The sequence below is a fragment of the Notamacropus eugenii genome, chromosome 3, assembly GCF_028372415.1.
Source record: "Notamacropus eugenii isolate mMacEug1 chromosome 3, mMacEug1.pri_v2, whole genome shotgun sequence".
NCBI classification, from domain to species: domain Eukaryota; kingdom Metazoa; phylum Chordata; class Mammalia; order Diprotodontia; family Macropodidae; genus Notamacropus; species Notamacropus eugenii.
The window spans coordinates 412958699-412985253 of NC_092874.1; the positions used below are offsets into that span (position 1 = coordinate 412958699).

General features: G+C 37.3%; 1 protein-coding gene across 14 annotated transcripts in view; it reads left to right on the forward strand.

The window, feature by feature from the left end:
- The window catches only part of IKZF1 (IKAROS family zinc finger 1), a 133699-nt gene that overhangs the window by 4419 nt on the left and 102725 nt on the right, over positions 1-26555 (forward strand). For all 14 annotated transcript variants that reach the window (XM_072598145.1, XM_072598153.1, XM_072598144.1 and 11 more), the window contains exon 2: positions 12310-12363. In XM_072598145.1, the coding sequence (XP_072454246.1) occupies positions 12310-12363 (54 nt within the window). The remainder of the gene's footprint in view (positions 1-12309; positions 12364-26555) is intronic.

Genomic DNA, 26555 nt, shown 5'->3' on the forward strand with positions numbered 1-26555 from the left:
AGAGAAAAGTGTAAACATTTCCAGGATTTCATATCCTGGAAAATGGAAACAAAAATTTGAAAAGTTTTATTGGGGTCTGTTTCTGTTATTTCTGTAGAAAAAGGTAGGTTATACATGGCATACATAAAAGCTAAAAATGGGAAATTCAGACATCTAGATGGGAGCCCAGATCCCTGCCATTGACTTAGATTGTCAGAACGCTGGTTTCACTATTTTGTTGACTGACTTGATTTTATTGTTCTTGCTATTAGGTGTGTGTGTTTGTGTGTGTTCTCTTAGCTGAAAAATTTAGAAAAATACAGGTTTGCACACATAAACTCAGCCATATTGTGACTGCTCTTCAAAAATGAGTCACTTAGTACCATAACTCACTCTTCTGTAAAATGGGAATAACGGTTTCTTCCAAAAATAGATCTCTAGATTGTCAGTGTGGACCATACCATTAATTATTTTTACATAGTATTTAAAATTTGTCATTTTTTGATCTGGCAGGTATTCAGCACAGGAAATTTGAAACATCTGCAATGAAATGTTGTTTCTTGCAAATGAAATACATGGGTGGAAAGAATCTAAAATGCTGTGCCCTTTTCAGTATAGGTTTTAAGGGAAACAGATGGGCATAGCCTATTTCAGTGCATCTTCTGTGTATATGAGGAACCAAGGAACTTGGCCACAGATGTCTATAGCTGGCCATTAAAGTATTTACTTCTCAGTCTGTTTTTTACAAAATTGACTTAAATGGGTGCCAGTTTCTCTATGCATCACAACAGTAAAATGGTGTCATGAATCGTATCTTGGGAAAGTTGAAAACCTAAAACCTGAAATGTATCCATTTTATCCATATGTGGTCTTTCATGGTGTAGACATTACTTGACATTTCTTTCTTTTACTGTCATTTCTAATTTGCTTTTCACCCCGAAACTTCTTTGTTGATGAAAATACTTGATTCTCAGGTCCAGTGAATCAGACTCCAAATAGTTTTCTGAACCCATTGTTGTTAGGGGACAGAAGAAAGGGTCTTGTCCTATCAGTGTTTCCAGAAGCAGCCACCTTTTCTTCATGCATTTTCACAAGTGTAAGCTGTTAATATATGGCAAATTGGTCCACACTCTTCTTTACCCCAGTGAAGACATCAGTGGAAACTTGAGGAGGTGTCTCTGGCAGACTCTCTGATGCCGTTCCCCTCTCCGAGGTATATTAGTGATGGGGTTGAATGTGCATCGTAGGTCTATCTCCATTACTAAATCTTTGAAGATCTGCAGCCATGAGAGAATTACAATTCACCCTGACCTCTGATAGGTGCACATTTCAATGGTGAGTGCAGCACTGTTTCTTTGCAATGGTAAATACTCCTTTTGGTTTTGTTTTTTTTCTTGGTATAGCATTCTAGGAATGGGGTCGCTTTGCTCAGAGTATCTTCATTTGCACATGTCTGCCTCGTGTCAGTAGATTCAATTTCGTAGAGGCGTAGCTTTAGCATGATGGAGTATATCATTATATTTCAGTTTCGTGTGGTGCCTTTCTGGTTGTCCCCTCACCCCATCTTCTGATACCTAATGGAGAGGTGGCCACAGGTTTGCAGAGTTGCGGAGTTTAATGAATTGCCAAAGTGAGGCCCTCATTAGGGAAAAGTCCATTCTTCATTGTTCCTCATTCAAGTGTGCAAAGGTTCATTTTTCTTTAGGGATACATTCACTTTCTAAAGGGAAATCTGACTACTTGTAGTCTCCCTTTTTAATTTCATGAAAGTCAGCTCTAATCACAATCATAAAATGTGGGAAATCAGTCACTTATAAAAGTACAATATGGCACATAGTCTAAAGAAGTTCAGTTTTTTTTTTTTCTGGTTGTCCTTACTGCTTTCATAGTGCCTATTGAAACAACCAAGAATTCAGTACAGTGAAATGTCATCTTTGTGGTACTGAAATGTAGCTGGTTGGTATTATTTAGAGGACTGAACATAGAAGTTTGGACTTTAGGGCATGTTCTCAGGGTATGGGATGCTGGAAAAAAAAATCTAATTGCTTCAATCACAGCAGTACAATCTTTATAAATAGAGGGATTCGATAAAAATTTTTATTTAATTTTGGCTAATTTAATTTGTTTGGTTGAGACCTCTTGTACTTAAACTAGTTTTTCAAAAGACAAAACTGAAAGAGTAAAAACTGAGTAGAAAAGACACCACCTCTTGAAACTTAATGGAAAAATGTTGAATTCAGAAATCTTCAGGAGAAATGAAAATGAGGAATTGATCTTTCTTAAACTTACTTCTGAAGCACTCTAAAATTCCCTCCAGTGCTTTTAATGGAAACTAGAGAGAGACAGCCGTCCCCTAGTGTGATTCCCTACTTTTAGACTAAACAAGTGACCTTTTCCTTGGTATTCGTGGTGAGTTCTTTGATGGGGAGGAAATTAAAGTGGAATTAAAAGAGTCTCAAAGTAGAAACACACTGATAAAAATTATGAAATCTACTTTTTATAATAATAAAGTTAATCATCCCTGGCTTGTTGAGAGATTGAACACTTAATTGGTATTTTCTTATTAAACTGGCTTGGAAATTTCTGGTACTTTTCTACAAGTGCTTCCCCCATTCAGTTTGGGGTTGTATAACATAATGTTTACCTGAATCAAATGAGATTTGATCACACTTATTAACAAAGCATAACATTTTTATAAAAGACAATGTGTTTTGCTATGCTAGAGAAATTGAAAATCTCACATTGCAAATTACTGATTTAAAATTATTTAATGGATGTAAAGTAATCCATTTATAGGATTGAGGGAAAAAGTGATTTCTTATTGTGTGTTCTTCGATGGAAAGGGAAGCTTGGGGGGTGGGGGTATAAATAGAAAGATTGAAGTTATTCCAACCGTAACTAAAAACTGGAACATAGTTCCTATGAGAACCTACACAGTCACTTTTAGGGAAGTTTAGAGCATCAAGATCCTAAATGGTCAAACCTGACAAATTCTATTTCCAGCCACGTCAACAGTCTCTTCATCTCGTAACTTTTACATGAACCTGGAAGGCAGAGATACATATCTCCTTGAGCTCAGTATTGTGGAGAATAGCAGTCCAAATAAAAACTCTTTCTTGTCCAGAGTTCCACTAGTGTATACATCTTTGAAACATTCTCATTGTTTTTCTGTTTACCCATTAAGTAGAATAAAGTGAAGAGTTGGAATTAGATGGGTAATTTGAGTAGTGTGAAAAGCCAGACCCCACTAATTTACTAATTAGTTACTAATTTAGGTTGTTTGATTCCAAGGCAGCTGAGGTGGTTGGTGCAGTGGATAGAGTGCTAGACCTGAAATCACTAAAAAATCCAGATTCACTTATTAGCTCTGTGACTTTGGGCAACCCACTTAATGTCTGCCTCAGTCCAAAAGTATAAAATAAGAATTAAAATAGCACCTACCTCAGAGGGTTATTATGAAGATAAAATAAGACTATTTATAATGTGTTTTGCAAAATTTAAAATGCTATACGAATGCTAGGTATTACTATCCTCCTTTTCCGTCTCTGTAGTCATGTCCAACTCTCCATGACCCCATTTGGAGTTTTGCTAGCAAAGATGCTGAAGCGTTTTCTGCTTTCTTCCTCCCAAGTTGCTGTTGTTACTGTAACTGTCATGACAGTCACATTAACCCTTTAGTCGCCAAATATTTACTTCATCTTATTTGAACACATAATTTAAGACTCCCTTCAGTTTGCGCTTATCCCTTCCAATTTTAGGAGTACAGAGTACATTTTTGAAGTGCCCCAACTGTTAGAGATATTAGAATGTGATGAAAGTAATCCAGTCTTTGTAGAACTACTTTGTGGAACCAAAAAACATCTCTTACAGAACATGAATGTAGTCTAAATTTTTTTCTGTCTCCATTAAATAGAAAAAGTAGCCTATATAGTTCATAACTTAAATTTTGTGAATAGTGCTCAGCTCAACATCCAGTTCCTCTAGGAAGCACTTTGATATAATACAGTACCAGATTCCCAATCCCTCCCCCAACTCCCATTCTCTGTTCCACGATTTCCAGTCTTCTCTGTGTATCAAACATATATTGGATATGTTTTGAGTTCTTTATATATTTGAATACCCTATTAAAATCACTTTACATTGTTCATGCCAATGGAAGGGAAAATGATATGAAATACTGGAGAGTCCAAAAATCATTTTCTCTAGCTTTAGACTTCACTCAGACTCAGATGTGTCATCCCATCTAAATCTAGTAAAGGTGAGGTCTTATAACAACTTAGCATTTAGCTAGGAGAAGAGGTCCAAGGCTCCCATGGATAGCTAGGAAGTTAATAGTACTTGGTAGTGTTTGTAGTAGAAAGTGCATAGGAGTAAGGGTTAGGAAAAAATGAGTTCAAGTCCCAGCTGTACCAAATAACTGTGAAAACTTTGGACAAAACATCTAACCTCTCTCACTTTTGGTCTATAAAATGAAGATTAGGTTAGAACACCTCAAAAACCCTGTCCATCTATAAAGCCTAAATTTATTGTGCTGTTCTAAGCTCTGTTTTTTTTTTTTTAAATTTAGCTTTTCACTTTATATTTAAATTAGCTTTTATTTTTATAGTTACATTTTAGGGGATACGAGATGTAGTTTATGTAAATAGACAAGATTCAGGAATACCTAGATTGAAGTCTTGTCTGTGATACATAGTAACTCAGTAATCATGGACAGATTGTGTGATCTTGACGCAACTCTCTTAAAATTGTTCTTATAAAACTATAAGTTACAGATCTGTAGGTCTATGTGTAGAGAGAGTTTCCGCACCTGGAGGTCCTCACTCTTGAAATTATTGGTCTGGACGCCTCTCTTCCACAAAGATTGTGGAGAGCAGTGAGTTGATCACATTGCAATGGGACTCACGTCTATTTCATAGTTCACCACTAGTTGTAAACTAGAGATCAGGGACAATTGTATACATCTTATAGGTTCTAGTACAATAGATCCAGTGGGAACTCAGCAACTATTGGCTGAGAATGAAAAATACATGCACATGTGCAGATTTTTAAGTAAATATGTGTGTGGATGAAATTTTCACTTTCCCAGATTTAACTTAAAAAATAATACTTCCAAAAGAATGCAGCAAAGTTGATCATGTCCACATAAACCAGTAAAATTGGAAAAAATAATTTTTCAGAAACATTTTTTGAATTCTCAATAGGTCTTAAGCCTGCGAAAGGATGTAATTGTAATTAGATCTTTCATTTATCGTTTTTTGAACCTGTGTACAATTTTTCATTTTGTAGTTTCTGGTGTATTATGAAAATCCCTTTATATTATGACATCTCTGCTACAAAGAAAAAAAAATGATGTATTGTGTTCTTTGTGGTAGCATATTACTTTATAGTGTACAATACCTTTGTGAATGTTGCTTGGTGTCTCTCTAAAAAAATAAAAAGCTTTGGAAATTATGTCTATGAAATATTTCCCAGTGAGTGCTTTTCTTATCTAGCATACAGGTAGCCAAATGCATGTACTTACTTAGATTTATCGGTTATTTTACATAAATCATTATTTATTTGTCAAGAAAGAGTTTGGAAGGATTTACTTTAAGTCTGCCTGCCTTTTCCTGGAACGTTTGGTTCTCTTTTCAAGGAGTACTTTTGAAGTCTTGTGCATGTGTGTAGTTCCTTTAAATTCAGTAGGAAAATGGGGGAAAAGGAGTTTCTACTTTGATTAAGATGATAGGCAGAAGGCTAGAAAAGTAATTTGAACTTGGGGAAATTAATAAGGAATTTGTCTTTATTGTTGAGTGAAGGAAAGCTCAACTTAATGAACCTCAGTTGTCTAGAAGGATTTTGAGGAAGTATAGGACCATTAAAAATAGCTGACATTTTAAATAGGATTGCTTAGTTTTCAAAGTGTTTGCCAGTTTTCCAATTAACCCCACTAAAAATCAGTAAAATAATCGAATCTGGAATATGCCATTGCCATATTCCAGAGGAGAAATTGATGTTCAGTGGTGCTCATGGTCCTGAGTCTAGTGTGAAACATGGGAATTCAAACCAGGTTATCCTGACTGGAGTTTAGTAGTCTATGTAACACCATTCCAGTGGAGCCATTTTGTAAAAAATCTCTGATGTTCTTGTTTCCTTTCTGGAAACTCTTGTGAGTCAACAGGCTCTCCCTCTGGTTCACTTTTAAAGCAAGTTATTATTTGGTCATTTTCAAACTCTTCTTTATCAGATAGGCATTTAAACAATGGTTTTGAACTATATTTCCAGAAAGTTTCAATAATTCCTTTCGGTTTTTCTTGTCATTTCACACTTGTAGAATTTTTTTTAAATCCAATGCAAAATTATCTGTTTGAATTTGTATGCCCCTCAAAACAAAAACAAGTTGTAAATTCTGCTCTCAGAATAACCTATTTCCAGTTTTCTGTGCCTCATTTCAATGTGGAAAGGAAATTTGACTAGCTAAAGAGAATTCCTTACTTTCCAATTCAACCCTGGTTTTCTTTGTTCCTCCTACTAATTAGTAATGCTTTGCAAAATTAGAGTAAAAATGGAAAGGCTAGCAGCTCTCTGAAAATTCAAAAGAATTAGAAATGAAACAGGACTACATGGTTTTCTGTCTATCAAGAATCTTTTGGTCAAACAGCCAAGAAAACTGATATGGGGTTCTTTTCAAGACACTAGGAACTTCCGTGGTGCCTTACCCTTGTCTGTGAGCATGTTTTTTTCAGAAATACAACATAGAATTCACAGTGATGTCAGACATTTGCAGAAAAAACATTTACCATCAGCATAAAGAAGAAAAAACTTGCTTAGCTACAAAAATAATGAGTTTTTATTTAAGAAGCCTGGGTCCTAAGATACTCCAAATAGATTATATTGTTATTGTGACTACCTGCACTTCCCAAAAGAAGCTTAACACAACAGGGACATTTTAGGGAAATTTATCTGAACTTCATTTAAATGCAATTTGTTATATCAAAAGAAAATATCCATTAGTAGACACTGAAAGAAGTATAATAACATCCGTATGTATAGTACATTAAGATTTGCAAAGCCTTTAGATAAGCTTTCTTTATTTGATCCCCACAACAACCCTGTAAAATAAGTAGCCCAGGTATGATTAATCCCATTTTATGGATGAAGAAATTGAAATGAGGGAGTGAAATACCTGGCCCAGGATAAATGTGTAAGTTAGGATTTGAACTTAGGTCTTCCTGATTCCAAGGCCATTGTATCCTGCACATTAGACCTCTCAAGTATCCAGAACCTAAGAGTAGTTCTCCAGTTGGGATTTCCTGTGAGCATTGCTATTTCCAGACAGTGAATGCAGTAATTTTAAGTGATCTCTATGTATTATCTGTTAAAACAAACTGGGTTGAACTTCTACTGAACAGCAGTTGACTTGAGCACCATTGATGTTATGTTGAAAATTATAACGCTTTATTTCAGTTCTATTCATTTCAACAAACTAAACTTGTTACGGGGAAGGTATTGGACTTGGAGTTATCAGTTGTTAGATTGTGAGCTCCTTGAGGGTAGGGACTTTCTTCTGCCTCTTTTTAGGGCTTAGCATAGCACTGCCACGTAGTAGGTGTTCAATAAATGTTTCTTGATTTATTAATTGATGAATATGAAACAGCTAGTAGACTCAGCCTTCAATGAACTACTACTCCCGAAGAACAGTGAATTAAATGCAGAAATAACTGATGAAAACCATAAGTAAATGAGAGACCTCATCATAAGATTTGGGAGTAGGGAGAAATAACTCACTTGTAGCTGTATGTTTTGAAGATGGGGTGGTGATTATAAAAAGCTTCTTGAAAGTATCTGAAAATCCATTTGAAGGAAGAGAAAACTTCCTTTCAGAAAACATTTTAAACAGGGGTAGGGGCAGGTAGAGGAGGGGGAGAGGGGCGTCAGTGTACCCAGAGGCTGGGCAGCAGCGAAACAGAATAAGGTAGTGTGTAGAGTGCATTCCTTTTTTTAAAAAATATTCCATAATTCAGACTCTTCGATAATGCTTGCCCTCTACGTAGTCTGTTAAGATCAATTTTATTTTTATTGCAAAGTGAATATTTTAATAGATTTATTTCAGGAATATTATCAGTTCATGGCTGAGGAAGAAAGTAAAGTCTAAAGAAAGCAATAAGAAAACACTGTCCTGTGTTCCAGTTTCAGCTTCTGTGATAGTGCAAGGCCCCAGTCCAGGGAAATTCTCCCCCCCATTAAAGTGTACACGGTGGACTGGGTTATATCTTGACGATAACAGAATTAGGCTACTCTAGCAAGGTGTTTCAGGGAAATGCAGTTTGAACCAGTTCGCACGCTCAGTACCAACGGAAGTTTCATTGGTCTGTTATGAGCTCCTTGAGAGAAGGGACTTGTTTTTTGTGGGGAGGGAGGGTTGCCATGCTTGTATCTTCTCAGTGCTGTGTCTAGCAAATAGGAGGTGCTCGCTCAATACTAGTTGATTGACTGACTGATTGATATTTTTCAAAGAGATGAAAGACACTTAAGGAAAAACTGCCCTGGCTTTGATCTTGGAAACAAAAACTACTCTGGGATACTGGATAGGCCTAGCTCTTTGCAGTTCCCTTTGTCTTCTATAATATAGAGAGAGGACAAGAGTATTTCAGAACACGTACTGAATCTAAAAACAGCCCTAATAGGAAGGGAAATAGAATGATAGTTTGAGACTCTGGGGTGCCCAGTATCAAAAGTCATTCCACTGACTTTGAGTCTTTTCACATTTTTAGTATGGTTCTTCCTCTTCCTTCTCCTTTTCCTAATGTCTTCTAGTTAACTGGGTAAAATTAAATATACATGAAGTACAAGTATTTCTACTTTAAACATTTGATTAGTAAGACAAGTTTATTTGGAATTAATCAAAAGAAAAGTCGAAATTGAGAGAATACACACACACGCACACACACACACACACACAGACACACGTCTTCTATTGACATTTTATGGGATTTATTGGCCAATGACTAAACTCTGAATCTGTTTCTCCTTGTATGGTGGGAGTAAGCTTCTAGAGGGTAGGGATTCTTTCTACCTTTCTTTGTGTCTCCAACATTGAGCACAAAGTAAGCGTTTTAATAAATGTTCATTGGCTAAAAATACCAAAGATAAAGTACATTCGCTAATATTATTTATGAATTTTCCCATGACTTTAATGTCATATAGATCATTTTGTTAAATTTTTCCATAGAAAGTAAGAAAGGAATTCAAAGGATTCTTTTGACCTCTTAGTTTCTCAAGATAGTATTTTCCTTAAATCCTGTTGTGGATTTTTTTTTAGCAGAACCATGTGGATTTAACCTTGCAGTTTCTCTTTAGTTATCTGAGGCCACTGTTAGCTTCTCCTACTATACAACAGCCAATAAATCCTAGGTCTTTCTCAGAGTGCCCAAGACAGTGCCTAAACATAATCAGAAAGTGTTGAGAAAATGTTTGCCAAAATCAGTCGACTACCTTCTTACAGCATGAGAATCAACTTTTTCACAAAACACAGTTCCTTCCCCCTGAAGACAGACTTCTGACTTCTTTCACTATCTTCACCCAAATCAAAATACCAGTCACTGCTTTTTCAGCAGAAAAAAAAAAAGATGCAAATTTGGAGTTTGGGGAAAATTTAGGGGAAATGAAAATTTATTCCCTATGACATCAGATCAGGCTGGATTCAACTTGTATAGAGAAGCATAAGTGAATATGGAGTGGTTTCTCAGAGAGAAGTTGATAAGCATTAAAAACCTTTTGGTGGTTGAATTTAGCAAGGAAACAAAACACAAACAAGTCCAAGAGTACATATTTATTAACAGAATGTAGTGACTATTATGGACACACTGTAACATACTATAGCGAGCCTGCTACCTGGCTGTTTTGATTCTGTTTTTTTCATAGATCTGTCTGCACTCTTTTACCAGTCATCTCGTAATCAGTGTCCTGCCTTTGTAAGACAGATAATGCCCAGCTGGAATGGAACACAGCAACGCTCACTGTACTCACTCTTGCTCCTACCTTAATGCCCAAACATCACCTCAGCCAGTGGACCTATGAGGTCAAACCTCATTCTTTAAAACAAAACACAGAAACTTCAAGACACTATCCAGATTGTGTGCTGAATAGGAAATTTGTGCATAGTACTGGGTAGGTGCTTAATAAATACATGAAGAACGAAACTGATGCTATTTAAAATAAAGATGACATTGACTGGGGCTTGAGGGATTTTTTTTTTAGGTTTGGAGATTTTCATTGTGATCATTTTTTGGAGGGGGTAAAGGAGTGAAGGGCTGGGGGAGTGGGTGTGACCTGTCCTGCCACATGGCTGCGATTCAATTGATGATATTCTGGGATCAAATGATAATATATTATAATAAAATGGTGCTTTGCAAAAATAGCTTTTCCTTCAGAGAAGGAAAGAGCTGAGAACTCCTCAGGGAAAGCATGTTAGCGCTGCCTAGAAGCTTCAGATGAAGAGTTTTCTGTTTTATTTTAATCTACAACTTTATAATTCCAGTATTAAGAGAAGCATTTTTTTAAAAGCAGAGCTCCTTGATACTTTTAAAATATTGCTTTTGTGTGATTATACCACGAGCTTTGTTCTTTCAGATTGCCTATGGTGGGTTGGCTCAGTCAGTTGGAGTACTGTGATCATAAAGTCAAGTTCGTGGGCTTAATACTACTTAATGCCTCTCCGTATAAGGCATTTAGCTTTGCTCTGTCCCATGGTTGCAGATTAAACTTGTAGGTGTACATAGAACATGAGCCTAGATCCGCTGGCATACTTGAAAGCAAGCGTTAGCATTGTCTCCCTCCCTCCAACCCCCACTGCCCTGACACCTGCCTCATGTTGTGTGCATGCCTAAGAGTGTATCCATAACTCCAGCCAGGTCTTCTGCAGAAAACATGATTTTCATTAGGTTAGGCTGAGAATGAGGATAGATGATTGAGTGCAAATACATCACCACTACAGATAACAGTGTTGCTTAGAGCATGTGCCCTACTGTTTTCTGAATAAATGAGGAACAGCATATTTTTATCCTTCATTCAACAAATATTTATTGACCTGCTATGACTGCCCAAAGTAGTAGATAGGGAAAATGTGGAGCATTTTGTACCTTCTCACTTGGAAGAGAATTAGGCCAAAGGGAGTATCCACCAGTTTGGAGTTCTTTGCTGAAAATAGGCCACTAGCCTTAAATCTGATCGATCATCTGTGATAAAGAAATAAGTGACAAAAGAGTAAGCCTAGTTCATAGCCAACAACTAACTAAGCATTTATTGGTAAGGGAACATTTCCCCTCAAAGGTTACTTGGGTTGTTAACAAAACATGAGATTTTGCTGAGGTTATCTTCTTCTGGTCATGCATTTATTATCCAAGGAGCTACCACTAGCTGTCGTCTGCCATAGACCGTTGGGATGACCTTCAACTTGTAGGCCAGAGCTCCAAATGAAAACTTTCGTTTCTACCCCACTGACCCTTAGAGTTTCCCTCCCTGGTGTTTATGGTGACTTGAATCTCCATCTATGAAGCATTAAGTGTTGCAACAGAGGGATAGAAGCTTCCCAGTATTTGTCACCCATCCAAGGAGTCAGCCATCTGTCAGCAAAACAGGAAGACTTGGGTTCCTTTTCTCTCCTGGGTTTGTTTCGCTATTTTAGGGAGCTTCACTTCTCCCTACACTGAAGAGCTGGTGGGCTCTGCAGCGAGGGCTCCTGAAAGAGTGAGGGACAAAGACTGAAGCTGCTATTTTTTGCCCATCTGCCACGGCTTGAGGTGTATTCATTATTAATGGAGGTAGTGCAGTTGCTGCTCAGATATGCAGCCCTGCCTGCGTAAATGAGACATTCTTCAGCAAATTGCTTCGTTTTTTGATTGCTGATTGTACGCGTGTCACCAAGCTGACTCAAGGTTCATCGATGCATGCTCAGTAAATTAGAAAGAACATAACTATGGATCAGCCAAGAGAATGAATTCTGTGCCTACAATGACCCAGGGCCATTTAATTTTCTGCTTAATTTTGTTGCAGTCAGTTTGCATTTTGGGTTATTATGCAGTAGGAAATTAACAATAAATAACAAATTTGGTCCTCCTGTGCTTGTAATGATATTTTTATAAATCTTTGTAATGCTGTTTTTAAAAGGATCAAGGTCTGTGCCAGTCTGATACCCCAGCAAGTATGTGAAGAGGGAAATAAAGAGGAAAATACATTATTCCTGCCAGATAACCTTGTTGTTAAATAGCTAAGATTTTCTTTCTTTCTCTTTCTCTCTCTTTCTTTATTAGTATTTTACTTTAACTTAAAATCTCTTCCTCTCTTTCTCAGATAACCTGAGGAAAATGGAAACCGATGAGGCTCAGGACATGTCCCAAGTTTCAGGTGAGATCCTTAGAAGATATAGATATGGGGAAGTTCTGATCAGCCAGCGAACTACCACAACCCTCATTATATGCTTATTTGGGGATAGGGGACTATCTGAACAAAAAACAGTTGAAGTCAGACAGTATTGCCATTTGGCATCAATCAACAAGAATTTATTAAATACCTACTATGTGCCAGGTACGTAGGCTCTGAAAATACAAGTGCAAGGATTGAAACAGTCTTTGTAGTGAGTTTAAATTTGAAGCAATTGTTCCAGTTTGAGAAAAGTTAACAGATAAAGAACTGTGTTGAAAATTAATTATTTTATGAAATCTAGTTACCTGGGGGGAGTGGGGAATATGCATTTTTACTCCTGGGGGAAAATATCTGTCTCATGCTGTACTTAGAGCAAAAGAACAACGAGTTAGAATATTTAAAACATCAAAGGAAGGGTAAATTATGGAAGGGCACTGAAAGGTGTAGAACTGAATTATTTTTTGTTTGGAAGACACCAATTGTGTTATTCTGAATTTTTTGTGGAGAAGGCTTATTTCATGCCTGGACACTGAGGTATGGAGAAATGAGTAACCTGTTGAGAATTCATTGTCTCCACTAAATTTTTCCAAGCCCCCAGAGGGCTTCAGAGAGAGAGAGACACAGAGAGACAGAGAGAAAGAGAGTCATCCATCTAGCAGAACCCACAAAATGAGAGTAGCTGAGATGTATCCAGCATCCAACAAGCTCTGCAATCAGAGGACCCATCTGGGTGTCCATTCCTCTCCAAAGGGGCCCAGATACGTTAGCCGCAGTGGCTTCAACTGCCTTTGGCTTTTCAGTTTTTAGTATTGGAGAGTGGGCTGCTTCACAGAACTCAGCCGAATTAGAGTCAATCTCAGAAGGGTGGCCCCTATCAGTGAATGGTTTCTAACTGTCGTCTGTGGTTCAGCTATCAGGCTCCAAGTTTTATGGTAATTGTTTTGTTTAACTACGATGGCTTGAGCTAGCTTAGCTAACTTCACAAATATGGTTTGAGCCTGACTAACGGGGGACATCCTTTTAAGATGAAATAAAAAACAAGGCTTTCAAAATGTTGCAAAAACAAGTTCTGGATGTGTCCAGACTACATACTTTGCTCCTTAGTTGGACTATACCTGTTTCAGGGATATCTTTCATGTCCACAATACTGTACTACCCTTTCCCTTACAAGGGACAAAAGTTAAACTCAAAGTTTGTCTGTTTCCAACTTTATCTATAAAGAAAGTGATTCCTCAGAGAATTAGGCCTGCTTAGTGCCTGCTGGGTCAAATGTAGGATTATAGGAGCTTTTTAGACCTCCCTCATAGAGGAAGAGTTCACTACTGTTTGTCCCACATCCCTTGAAGTTAATGATAAAATGAAGAGGAAGGGAATGTTTACAGATTTTCCAATTACCAAAAAAGGCCAGTTTCAGGTCCTTGAAATCTTGAAAAAGATTCTTTTTCCTCTGCTAGCCTTCCAATGTTCTGCTTTGGGTGTCTGAGTTGAGATTTTGTGGGATGCATTTGAGTTCTAGGTGGGGACTATAGGATTCCTAAAGGAGAATTTATGACTAGAAAGGGACCTCAGAGACCATTTATTACACGGAAGGATTTTGAGGCCCAGGCTCGTTAAATGACATGTCCATGGTCTCAACAGGCAGCCAGCTATCAGATGTGGGAGTTGAATTAGAGTTCTTTAATTTAAGGGCCAGTATTCATTTCATTGTACCTGCTGTCTATACTCCAACCTTCTACCTTTTATACTGATATTAGCAGCAGTGACCTTTGGAATAACCAGGTTAACTACCAGTTCCCAGATCCTAATGACAGAAATGAATTTTTCCCCTACTGTGCCAAATTCTATATATTCAATGTGAAGGTGAAAGGTTGAAGGTGAAGGATTATTCTCCACGACTTTTGTACAAAAGGAAAACTGTTTATATTTCTGATCTGAACTCATTTGCCATTTTAGCATATTTAATAAAGTACTGCTTATGCTGAAAATATCAAGAATAATTTTAGACTTTTTAGTCCAATTTTGAGTTTTCACAACTAGTTTTAACATATTCCTCCTCCCTCCCCCTTTCTTCTTCTCCTTCTCTCTCTCTCTCTCTCTCTCTCTCTCTCTCTCTCTCTCTCTCTCTCTCTCTCTCTCTCTCTTTCTCTCTCTCTCCCTCTCTCCCTCCCCCTCCCTCCCTCCTCTGTCTCTCCCCTCACAAACCGACACACACACACACACACACACACACACACACACACATATACATAAATTGTACCTTTGATAGCAATCAGAATTAAAATGCTGTGAGGATCAAATGAGAGGGCATTACATAAAACACTTAGCAAAAGTTAAAGCAGTATAAAAATTGAGCTATTATTATATGTTGACAAATGTTTAAGGTACATGCCATTTTTAGTAACAGCTTTGGAAAGATAACTTGATATTGATTCCCATGTGAATTAGCCTACTTCTTGGAATTTGTGGTTTTTCCAGTTGGAAATAAGATATACTTTTTTTCCTCTGAAAGTTTTATCTGTAGCAAATGGGAAACTGCTCTATTAAAATAAGTTAATACATTTAATCAGAAAGTACTTCAAATCCATGTCAGAATTTTTTAACACCAAAGATTATGCATAATTTATACAGTGCTTTTTCTCACAAATTATTTAGTCCCTGCCCACAAATTATAGGTGTGATCACAGTCTCTTGTCTAGGTTTAATTTTTGGTAGTTTCTGAAGTTCTGATTTAAGGTAATATCAGTCATTTTAGTTTTTTAGACCACCAAACTGCCATGTGCCCTGGGTCACCCATGCAATTTAACTGTGTGTCCTAGTAGGGGCTTTATCAAAAAAATTTCCCTATGGAAAAGAAGGAGTGTACTGGACAAAACAATGGATCAGGGTCAAATTATCTGGGTTCTAGATCCTGGCTCAGCCTGTTACTACCTGTGTGACCTTGGGAAAGTCCCATACATTCTGTGGGGCCCTATTTACTCATCTGTAAAAGAGTTGGACTAGATGGTCCTTTTCCTAAGATGCTGAAAACAGATAGCAAGTCCAGAAAAGAACTATAATTTCGTTTAGTTTCTATAACAATAACTTTCCATAAGAGAATTTATTTTTGGCAACTTTTCCCCCAAATGTACTCTTACACATGCCCATTATTTTTTTGTTCTCACTTTTGTTAATTCTAGTTTTTTGCATGTCTCAAACAGTCATTTTACTTGGTCAAGATAATGCTTTTTAAATTTTATTTTATGAAAAGCATTCATTAGTAATAAAGTAAGACCTCATTAATTTAGAGTCTCTGGTAAAGTACCTTTCCAACATCCATAAAGGAAAAGGCTAATTAGGCAAATTAATTGTATAAGCAAGGTTGTTAAGGGAAAGATAAGTTACATAAGAAAAAAAATGTTTAAGTGTTCCTGAGCATTTCAGAAGCCCATTTGGGTATAAATCATTCATATGCTGATCATAACCCTGGTGATATAATATAAAGTCTTAGGGACTGGGAATTAGGATCATACATTTAGAACTGGAAGGAACTTTAGAGGTCATTCAGTTTAACCTCTCATTTTACAGGTGAGGAAATTGAGGCACAGAGTATTAAATAACTCATGCAGGGTCACACAGCTAGTAAGTGTCTAATGGCTGAACTTGAACCCAGGCCTTCCTGACTCCAAGAACAGTGCTCTAAGTGATACTTAGAAATTAGAATCTTGGACAAGTCTCTTAACCTTTCTGACTCTGAGTTTCTAATTGTTCCAGTGAGGATAATAACGTTCGCATTACCTTGCCCAAGACATTTATGTTAGAAACAGTATGTCAGTAGAAGTTATAACTTATTCTCCTTTCACATTTCTGCATCTTTTGGTTATTTATAAAGGATATGTATTTGAAATTGATGTTTTTTTAACAAGCCTATATAACTTATATTCTGTTTAGATTTAGACATGATTTCTTCCCTCTTCCTTGATATTTGTGAATCCATGAGGTGCTGCTGTATAAACTTGTCCTATTCAAACATATTTTTATAAATAGTCACTAAATTCTTATTTTGGGTTCTAAATATAATTGTGTGTACTCAAACCCCATACTCATGCGTGTGCCTTTTTGTACGTGTGGTTTGTAAACATAATTGAGGAAAATAGTGATTTGCGTGAAATTAGCAAAGCAGTAGTATTGTAATATATTCAATTCTTTTAATCATTTTAGCTCCTTTATTAGCTATAAAATTGTATTTACTTGCTGCATTTTAAATGGAAAGTTTACTAAAATTTTTTGTCTCAATCTATCCATGTCATTCAAAATTTTTGGTGTCATTTCAACATAAAAATTTTGGAAGTACTAAAGATTGAAATTTTTAATTGAAGTATCACCATTAGAGGTTTAAACAGTGTCCGGAGTAACATTTACCACGGGGGTGGCCACACTTGCTAAAAATATCAGTAGCTTGAATGATGGTACAGCTAGAATCAGCTACTTCCTACCTGTTTGACCCTGAGCAAGCCACTTCCCCTGGTGGGGCATCATTTTCCTCATCTGTAAAATAAGGGAGTTATACTAAAAATTACTCCTAAGGTTCCCCCCCCCCAACAATAAATCTTGGCATTTTAAAAGCTTCTGATAACAAGCTCAGGACTGGTGAATATAATTCAAACCCACAGTTCTGAAAACTTTTTTTTTCTTACCATTTTAGGCCGGTCGCACAACTGGCCATTTCAGTGGTAAGTACTAGAATAGGACAGATGTGGCTTCCTCGTGCAAATTCTTGGGCGGAGGTGACAAGGAGCCACAATTCAACTGAAAGGTAGACAAGGAGGAGGACACATAAAGAGCTTGTTTCATAGGAACTCTGAATTATTTAAAATTGTGTATGTCATTCTTTGAGGGATACCTGTGTAGAAGAGCATATTGCCATTCTCACTGTCCTAAAGATCTCCCCCAACCTCACCGTCTGCCATTCACAGACCTTTCACCAAAGTAGATTGTAAGATTCTTCAGATCAGGGACAGTTTTCATTTTCAGGAATTGAAGGTTGTTTGTTTTTAATTCCCCCTCTGCCCCCACCCCACTCAGGACAGTTCTCTGAGTACAGTAAGGGCTCCGTAGATGCTTGTTGAATTAAATGGAATTCGTAATGTAAGCTACATTAAAGGTCTGAGGTTTTGAAAATTAAAGTTTTATCTTTGGATTCCCAGAGCATAACACAGTGTCTGGCGTATAGTAATTGTTTAATAAATGCTCATTGTTGATTGATTGATATCCTGCTTCCTATTCCATGAAGCCTTCCTTGCTCTCTTGAGTGATCTCTTCCTCCTCTCAATTTCTGTAGCAACTATCTATGCCATTCATTTTATGATAAAATGTTATTTTAATTATTTTTGTATGTCTTATCTCTTCAACCAAACTGTAAGTTCCTAAAGTATTTTTATATGTAGGCTCTATTATTCACCCAGGTACAAAACTGTTTTCCTGAAGCACAGGTCTAACCCAGGGGTGGGGAACCTGCAGCCTCAAGGCCACATGTGACCCTCTAGATCCTCAAGTGTGACCCTTTGACTCAGTGAAACACAACGCATGTGCATTCCCCAACCGTGGTCTAATCATACAACTCCTCTGCTTAGAAACCATCGAGTGGCTCACTATTCCTTTTGGGATAAATAAAAATCTTTAGCCAACAGAAGAGAAACTTTCTTGAGGTCAAGTTGCATATCATTTTTTGCCTTTGTATCCCTATCCCTCCCAAGTATGGTGCTTGGCACACAGTTAGTGTTAAATGGATGCTTATTGATTAATCCCTCTATAATAGGATGCCAACTCTTTCCAGCTTTTTTTTTACTCCTCTTCACACATTCTAACTTTATTTTAGCCAAATTAGACCATTAACTATTCCCAGAACTTGCCATCTATAACCTTTGTTGTCTTGTACAAGACATTCTCTGTAGTGAGAATGGACTTCCTCTTCATCTTCGCCTGGTATCATCTTTCTCTTCCTTCAAGACCCAACTTCCACGTCATTTTTTTCCCTATAAAACCTTTCCTGAAACCCTTAGCTAAAAATGCCCTCTCTGTTAAATTTACTGAGGGAAATACCTGTCTGCCTCCTTAGCCTCTATCATGCCCTACCTTGTATTATATTTGTCTGTGCATATATCACACTCCCCAGTAGAACCTCACTTCCTTGAGGATAGATTCAGCTCTATTATCAGAGATCTGGGCTTCAAATCCTGCACGTGATATTTATCACCTGTCACCTTAGGCAAATTACTGAGCTACTCTGAGCTTCACTTTCCTTGTCTATAAAATAAGAGAATTGGACTAGAATCACTAGGTGGTCTATGAGGTGCCTTCTGGTTCTAAATCTCTGCTACTAAGAACCCATGATTGTTATATTTTTTATTCCTAAGTTCCCAGACACATACACAGTGCTTTTTTTATAGGGAATTGCTTTTTACCTCTTTTTTTTTCAGTTGGGGTGGGAGGAGGGTAGAGAAAACAGATTCTATTAATTTTTTTTAAAAGAACACCTTCTAAAAATAGAGAGTTTGGGGGAAGGAGATTATAGGTGTGGAATGCTGCATACACTTCCAGATAAGGGTCTGTATCATTTATTTTGCTTAATTGTTTTACTTTATTACAAGAGCTCTACAGGGTGGTGATAACTTCATCATATTTGTGATTTAAAAACAAAAAAATGTCAATAAAATTTTTTTAAAAACCCATTGTGAGTATTTAATAAATGCCATGCTTCTCTCTTGTTTCCCAGAACAGTGTCTTGCATATTAGTTGAAACTAAATGAATCTTTTTTACATTAAGTGAGTCAGTGAAAGTACTGGTTAAGATGGCATTGTCTTGCAGTGTTTCTAAAAGATCAGGAATTTGTCAGCTGAACTTTAGAAGTAAAAAAATGAAATATGAAGAATATGTGCCTGTAAGAGAGGAGAAAGCTCTTAAAAGAAAGCTTCGTAACTTCTTAACTGCTAGCATGCCTCCTACTGCATCATTCTATCATACAATCTACATGTAACTGTACTGGAGGGTAAATGCCTCATATAAAGAATCAACAAAGAGGGGACTTGGTGGCATGTAAATTTGAATTTCTTCTTTTAGAGGAAGAACAGAATTTAATTGTAGTCCAAACTAATTTTAGTTATTTAATGGAATTTTATTAATGTCACATTTACCTGGGGGCATTTTTCTTGCCTTTTTGCTGGCTGGTGCAGCACCACTTTTTGGTTTCCCAAGTGATTCCCTGAATCAGCGAAGAAATTTTAAGGGTGAGACTCAGAACCCAGAGTAAGCACATGGGAAGCTGAATGTGAATGCCTTTTCTCTAAACCGATAATGAAGCCACCTTAAGGAAGGGGGTAAAAACCTTCAGGGGAATCAGGTATTTTCCAAAAATTATCAAGGTGTTAGAGTAGGTAATATGATTGTCATACAGTGGGAAGAAAGCTGATTTGGAAGGTAGAAGTATCTTCCAACCTCAATGTTTTGCTGTATGCCATGTCATATAACCACTCTGGGTCTCAGTTTCTTCATCTGCAAAGTGGCTCTGTTCACACTTTCATTACCTGCTTCACAGAGTGGTTGTGTGGAGAGGCTTGGTAAGTCTTAAAGCCCAAGGTAGTTGTAACCTGTTATTATATCAGTAAACTATCTGCTGATTTAATACAAGTCTCCCTGAAGATCTGCAAGTCTGTCTAACAATGCAGTTCCTCAGTTTTTGCCTTTATACTTGTTGTGCACACAGAATAATTTTTAATTTTTCCTTTCTCCTTGGTGTCTCTTCTGCTAACTGAGTTTTCTATTGATCAAGTCTGGTCCATGGTGCTTTAGAACCATCATCCCCACTGTTTTCCATTATTTCTCTTTGGCATGTGGTGTGTGCTTTCCCTGTGTAGCGTGGATAAAAGTATTGAGACTCAGCTACAGTGACACTCAAGAGGTAACATTTAATTAAATGCAGGGAACCCTACTGGAATGAAATGCCTCTTAAAAATCAGAAAACCATGGTCTAGACATGATTGGTAGTATCTGACTATGCCTCATGATAAATGGGTTAATTAAATTGAAAGAGTAACAGCAAAGAGTTTGTTTGGATAAATTTGAAGGATCAATTGACCATAAGGTCAGTTTAAAAAAACACTTAAAAGCCTTGATAACAGATGACAGTAGGAAGAAAGTAATGTGTCCAGTAAGGATAAGGACATTTATCCAATGTCAAATATTGAAAACTCTGGGACTCTGGAAGTTGAAATCTACCAAACGGCAGAGAATTAAGATGATAGAATCTCAGAGGTGAAAGGGTTCCAGAAGTCATCTAGTACCGCATGTAGCATGATATTTAGACCCATACTTTTAGGTGTACCTTTCTACAATATCCCCCTAAATGATCATCCACCTTCTTTGTGAAGACCTCCATTGAAGAAGAATGCACTGTGCTCTCAAGTAGGCCATTACCACTTTTGGACAGCTCTAATTGTTATAGAGGTGGGGTCTTTTCTTAGAATTAATCAAAACCTTCCTCTTAACATCTTCCATCCATTGTTTGTAGTTCTGTCTCCTAAGGCTTAACAAGTGTAACAGTAGGCACCCCAACATACACAGCGGGACTTGCCATCACAAGTTCTTAAATCTGCATTCAGAAAAGGAAAGACAACTTTTGAGGGGTTAACAATCACTTTATTCAAGCACATGTATCATTCCTTTAACCAAGCACATTTATCATTCACCTAGTTCAAGGGAGTTAGCACCTTGAACTTCAAAGACAATATAGAGAAATCAAAAACTCAACAGACATGGCTTACTCTGCCTGAATTCAAGAGACAGGTGGATGTCAACTGTCTGACCATAGTCACCAGAGAGGGAAGCACTGACATTTGGATTTTCAAGGCTGGGGATTGGGGGTGAGAGGGTGGGGGTGGGAGGGATTCCTTAAAGCGGCTTCCCAAAATCCTCATCTGGCCACACAAACCCTTCCAGTCAGTAAACCCCAAAGTAAAACCTCAACGCAGAGCACTTATATCATTTTTAGAGCCAGAGGACATCACAACCCTTGAGAACCAGTGCCTCATTAACAAAAGGCTCGGGCCTTCCCTAATCAAACTCCTCTTAATGGGAAGGCCCATTAATGGGGGAAGAACTTTAATTACATTAAAATAATTAATAATACAAATACACTGTTTCTAGTTAAAGAAACTCTTGTTTCTGTACTTTACTCCTTGATTGATAAAGGCAAGATTCAGTCAGAGGCACTTGATTATACTAAAGTAAAAACAGCAAAGGATCCTATCATGCTTGCCATTACAAGAGGACATTTTTAGATTACAGCCTCTCAGCAGTGGAAAACTAGGAAGTCTAGAATTGACACAAAGTCAGTTCATTGGACTAATTCTTTTGCCAAATTAAGTGCTAGGCTAGGAGTTAGAAGACCTGGAAGCAATTCTTGGCTTTTGGATCAATTCAACAAATATTTATTAAAGGCCTATTATATGTATTGGCAGTATGCTAGGTACTGGGGCTAGAAAGACAAAAACTGAACAGTCCCTACTTATAAGGAGCTTATATTCTGCTGGGGAATACAATAGGTAACAGATAAGCAAACATAGAATATTTTGAGGAAGGAGAGAAAAGGCTTCCTGTATTAGTTGACACTAAAATTGAACCTTGAAAAAAGCTGAGAACTCTAAGAGTTGGAGATAAGGAGAGAATCCATCCATAGCATGGAGGTTTGGGGCAGGAGCAGTGGAGAGACAACCTATGCAAGGGCTATAAAAGTATAATAGAATACCAGTTTGGGACTCACCAGTTTGTCCAACATAAGATGGATAGATGAGGGGAGTGTTATGACATAAGACTGGAATGATAAGTTGGAACAAGATGGTACCAGACTGAGAATATTTTTTGTTGTCTTAGAGGCAGCATGGAACCATTGAAGATTTTTGAGTAGAAGAATGACATTTTAGATGCTTTTGGAAAGTTGCTTTGGCAGCTGTGTGGAAAGAGAGAATCTGGAAGAAGGGAGGGCAGTTATGAGAATGTTGCAATAATCCAGACAACAGTTGGTGAAGGCTTGAATTAGGATGGCGGTCACATGGGTGGAGAGAATGAGAGATATGGAGGCAAGTCCAACAAAAACTGAGTGTCTAGATTAGAGGGGCAAAGATGAGGAAAAAATTGAGGGTGGTTGAGTATTGAGATTGTGGGTCTCAGGAAGGATGGTGCTGGTCTCAACACAAATAGATAAGTTTGATGGAGGAGTAAGTTTAGAAGGTATGATAATGAGTTCTGTTTGTGAATGTTCAGTTTGAAATTCCTGTGAAACAGCCAAGTGGAGATGTCCAGCATCCGAAGTCAGGAGAGAAAATAGGGCTAAGATAAAGATTTAGGAGTCATTTGCATAGAGGTGTTCATTGAATCCATTGTGGCTCATGAGATAACAGAGAGAAGTTAGAGACAGGTAGGTAGGTAGGTGGAAGGTAGGACCAATGGTAGAGCCTTGGGGGATACTCAGAAATCTTCAGTGGTTCTATGCTGCCTCTAGGACAATAAAAAATATTCTCAGTCTGGTACCATCTTATTCCCACTTATCATTCCAGTCTTATTTCATAATACTCCCCTCATCTATCCATCCTATGTTGGACAAACTGTTGAGTCCCAAACTAGTATTCTATTACACTTCGGTGGTCCTTGCATAAGTTGTCTCTCCACTGCTCCCTGCCCCAAACCTCTGTGCTATGGATGGATTCTCTCCTTACCTCCAGTTCTTAGAGTTGTTAGCTTTTTTCAAGGAAACTAAGAAATAGTAGCCAGATGGATAGGAGGAAAAGCAGGAAAGAAAAGCCACAGAGTTGAGGAAGGATTGAGGAGAAGGTGACCAGCAAGGGTAAAATCTGCCAAAAAAAAAAAGATAGTTCAGGATGAGGACTGAGAAGAGACTAGGGTTTAGCAATTAAGAAATTATTAGGTAACCTTAGAGAAATCAGTTTCAGCGTAGGGGTGTGGTCAGAGGCCGGATTGCAAAGTAAAGGGGAGGTAAGGAAGTTGAGGCAGGAAGTATAGACACTTTCCCCTCTAGGAGTTTGCTTGGAAAAAGAAGAAAAGTAAAAGATAGGAGACTTCACCTTTTCCTACCTATGTGACCAAATAAGCCAACAGCTGAGTGTCAGTTTCCTCTTCTGTAATGCCAGTAACCTTGGATTTAAAATCGGGAGACCTAGATTAACATCTTGGCTAAACTATTTACTAATTATGTGACTTATACAAGTCCTAAAGTCTCATTTTCTTCATATCTAAAGTGAGAGTTTGGACCTAAAGTTTTCTTCTGAGTATAACATTCTATGTTATCCTATGGTTATAAAGCCCTTAGTAATCTTAAAGTGCCAAATGCCCATGCTCAATGTAACTCTTGTGACAGTTATTTTCATTAGATGGGAAAGGGCCTGGTTATATTTTGGGGACCACAAGTCTTTGGCTAATTGCTCTCACTAATATTTGAAACAGAGAACTACAGAATTTAGCATTTCTTCAGAGTCTCCTTAAAAGCACTGAATCTTACAAGAGAACAACTTTTGCTTACAGAGGAAAGATTCATATCTGAATTGTTGAAGAATCATGAGAAAATTCACCTTCCTGGATTGCCCTCTCCTATGAGTCTGTACAGCCAGTTCCTTTTATTACTTTGGGTGGGATCCCAGAAAGGGGAGAGGCTCCATTTTTCTTCTCCACATTGATAATTCCCTGCTTCCACACTCCATATTGGACTCTACTGTACCACCTTTCCAATATGGGTTTTCTTATCACTTAGCTCTCATTTCTTCCTTGCTGTTCCACAGTGTTTAGTTTCTGTTCCAGTGAACGAAACTCTCAGTTCCTTTACATTACATGGGCATCTGAATCATGGGGCAATTTTATTGTAGCCTTGAATGACTGTGATCTAGTTCTAGGCAGCTCTTGTCACCTGTGACTCAAAGGGACAGGGTCAGTCTCTTGCTACATAAATGTGAATGGTTTCAACAGAAGGAAGATGATGAAGTAGTCTATAGACCTTCTCCTCTTCCTCAATTTCAGATTTTTCCCAGTTTTTTGTACTTGAATAATAATAATTATAAGCCATTGAACTGTTTTTGCTATTTTAGGCAATGGCAATTGCTAGGAATAATGCACATCACAACATGCACTTCAATTTCTTTCTGGCCTTTTGCATTTCCTTGGGAAATTCTCATACTCCTAAGCCTTCTTTAACAATTCATATCGTCTCAAGCATCCAGATAGATCCAGTAATGTTTTTCCTGAAAATATGCCAGTTGTAATTCAGCTAAAAGAGCAGCATAAAATTTGTTCTCCATATCCTGGAGTTTACAGCACTGTTCCCTATTCTCATATTCTGAGGTCATATTCTAGTTTAAAATGTTCTAGCTTTAAAATAAATTCAGGAAGAGATTTTCCATATTCCTTGAAAAGTTATGACAAAGTGATGATTCTCTTTTATTACTGTTTTCATTTTAGTATATACAAATAGACTATAAACTCCTCAAAGGCAGGATAAATTTATCTGTATTTCTCTTGGTGTCTTGTACAGTATACTGTATAATATAGGTGCTTAATAAAAGATTATTATATTTAGCAATTATATTAGTTATATTAATCAATCTAAAAGATTATTATATTAAAATAAACATCATATATATGCTTATGATGATTAGTCTTATTTAGAATATTTCACATGATCATATCTTACCTGAAGACTTGAACTGCATCTATGTAGGACCAACTATTTTAGATGCCATCTACATTTGATCTTCATTTTAGCCAAGTAATTGATCAAGTTGGTCAAACTCCTGTGACTTTCTGGTCCCCCATTTAGAATGCCTTTCTAATCTTTGCCCATCACTTCTATTACATCTGTTGTCAAAACACTCTAATTCCAAAAAACCTTTCTTGATTCACCCTGCCTCCTGCAGATGAGTTCTTTACCTCAATGGACTGTGATATTGCATTGTTGAAAGGGTGGGTTTAGGGGGTTAAATAATAAGGACATGCTTATGTCCTTGGCTAGTTTTAAGTACATACATTTTGCGCCCTGCCCTCCCAATTAAATTGCAACTTCTATAAGGAAAGAAAGGGTTTTTAGTCTAATACCTTCATTTTACATAGGAGAAAACTGAGGCTCAGAGATAAGTGACTTGCTCATGATTACACAGGTCTAAGTAACATAAGAAGCATTAGAATTGTGGTCATCTGACTTCTCATCCAGGATCATATTTTCTTCTCCCAAATTTAGAGGTTAAAGAAGCATTAGATACCATCTAGTCCAGTCCCCTCATTTTATAGGGAAAGAAAGTAAGACTTTATCAGGTGAACTTGCTTGAAGTCATCCTGCTAGCAAATGCTATAGCCAGAACTGGAAGCCATTTCCTCCAACTCCAAGTGCAGTACCCTCCATCCACTACAGTTTCTCCTAATGCCAACAACTGTTATGTATATGCAATAGACCTCTAGGTCCTCAAGGGGAGCCCTTTGACTAAATTCAGACTTCACAGAGCAAATCACCTTAATAAAAGGATTTGTTCTGTAAAACTTGAATTCCATCAAAGGGTCCCACTCAAGGACCTAGAAGGCCACATGTGGCCTCAAGGCCATAGGTTCCCCACCTCTGTGCAAACAGTTGTTGGCATTAGGAGAAACCCAGGAAGAAGCAGTCAACATCAGATTATTTATGCATATGTATGTATATACATATACATATATACTGAGCTGACAACTGATGCTTTCTGAATGAACAAAATCACATGTTATTTTAGGTAAAATGGTTATCATTTATGTGTCTAGACATAGCTTTTTTATCATCTTTGAAGGTACAACTACATATACAATTGAAATGGAGAATTAGACAATTATCTAGGTAATTCAGTCTAGTAAAATAAACTTTGAAACAACATTTCTAGCAAATCTTAAATTTTCTAGCTGTTTTCCTCAGTTCTTCCTCAAAACCCTCTGTATCACATACATCATTTTATGTACTCTGAGAAATTGTTTAGGAGATCTTATATACTCTTCAAGTACGAACTAAGTTTAATAATCACTTTTATTAGCTAAACAAACCTTTAACATTAAAACCTTATTAACCATGGGGAAAGACATAAAAGTTGGATTTGATTGCACGTTGAGGAAATCACTTTGCCCA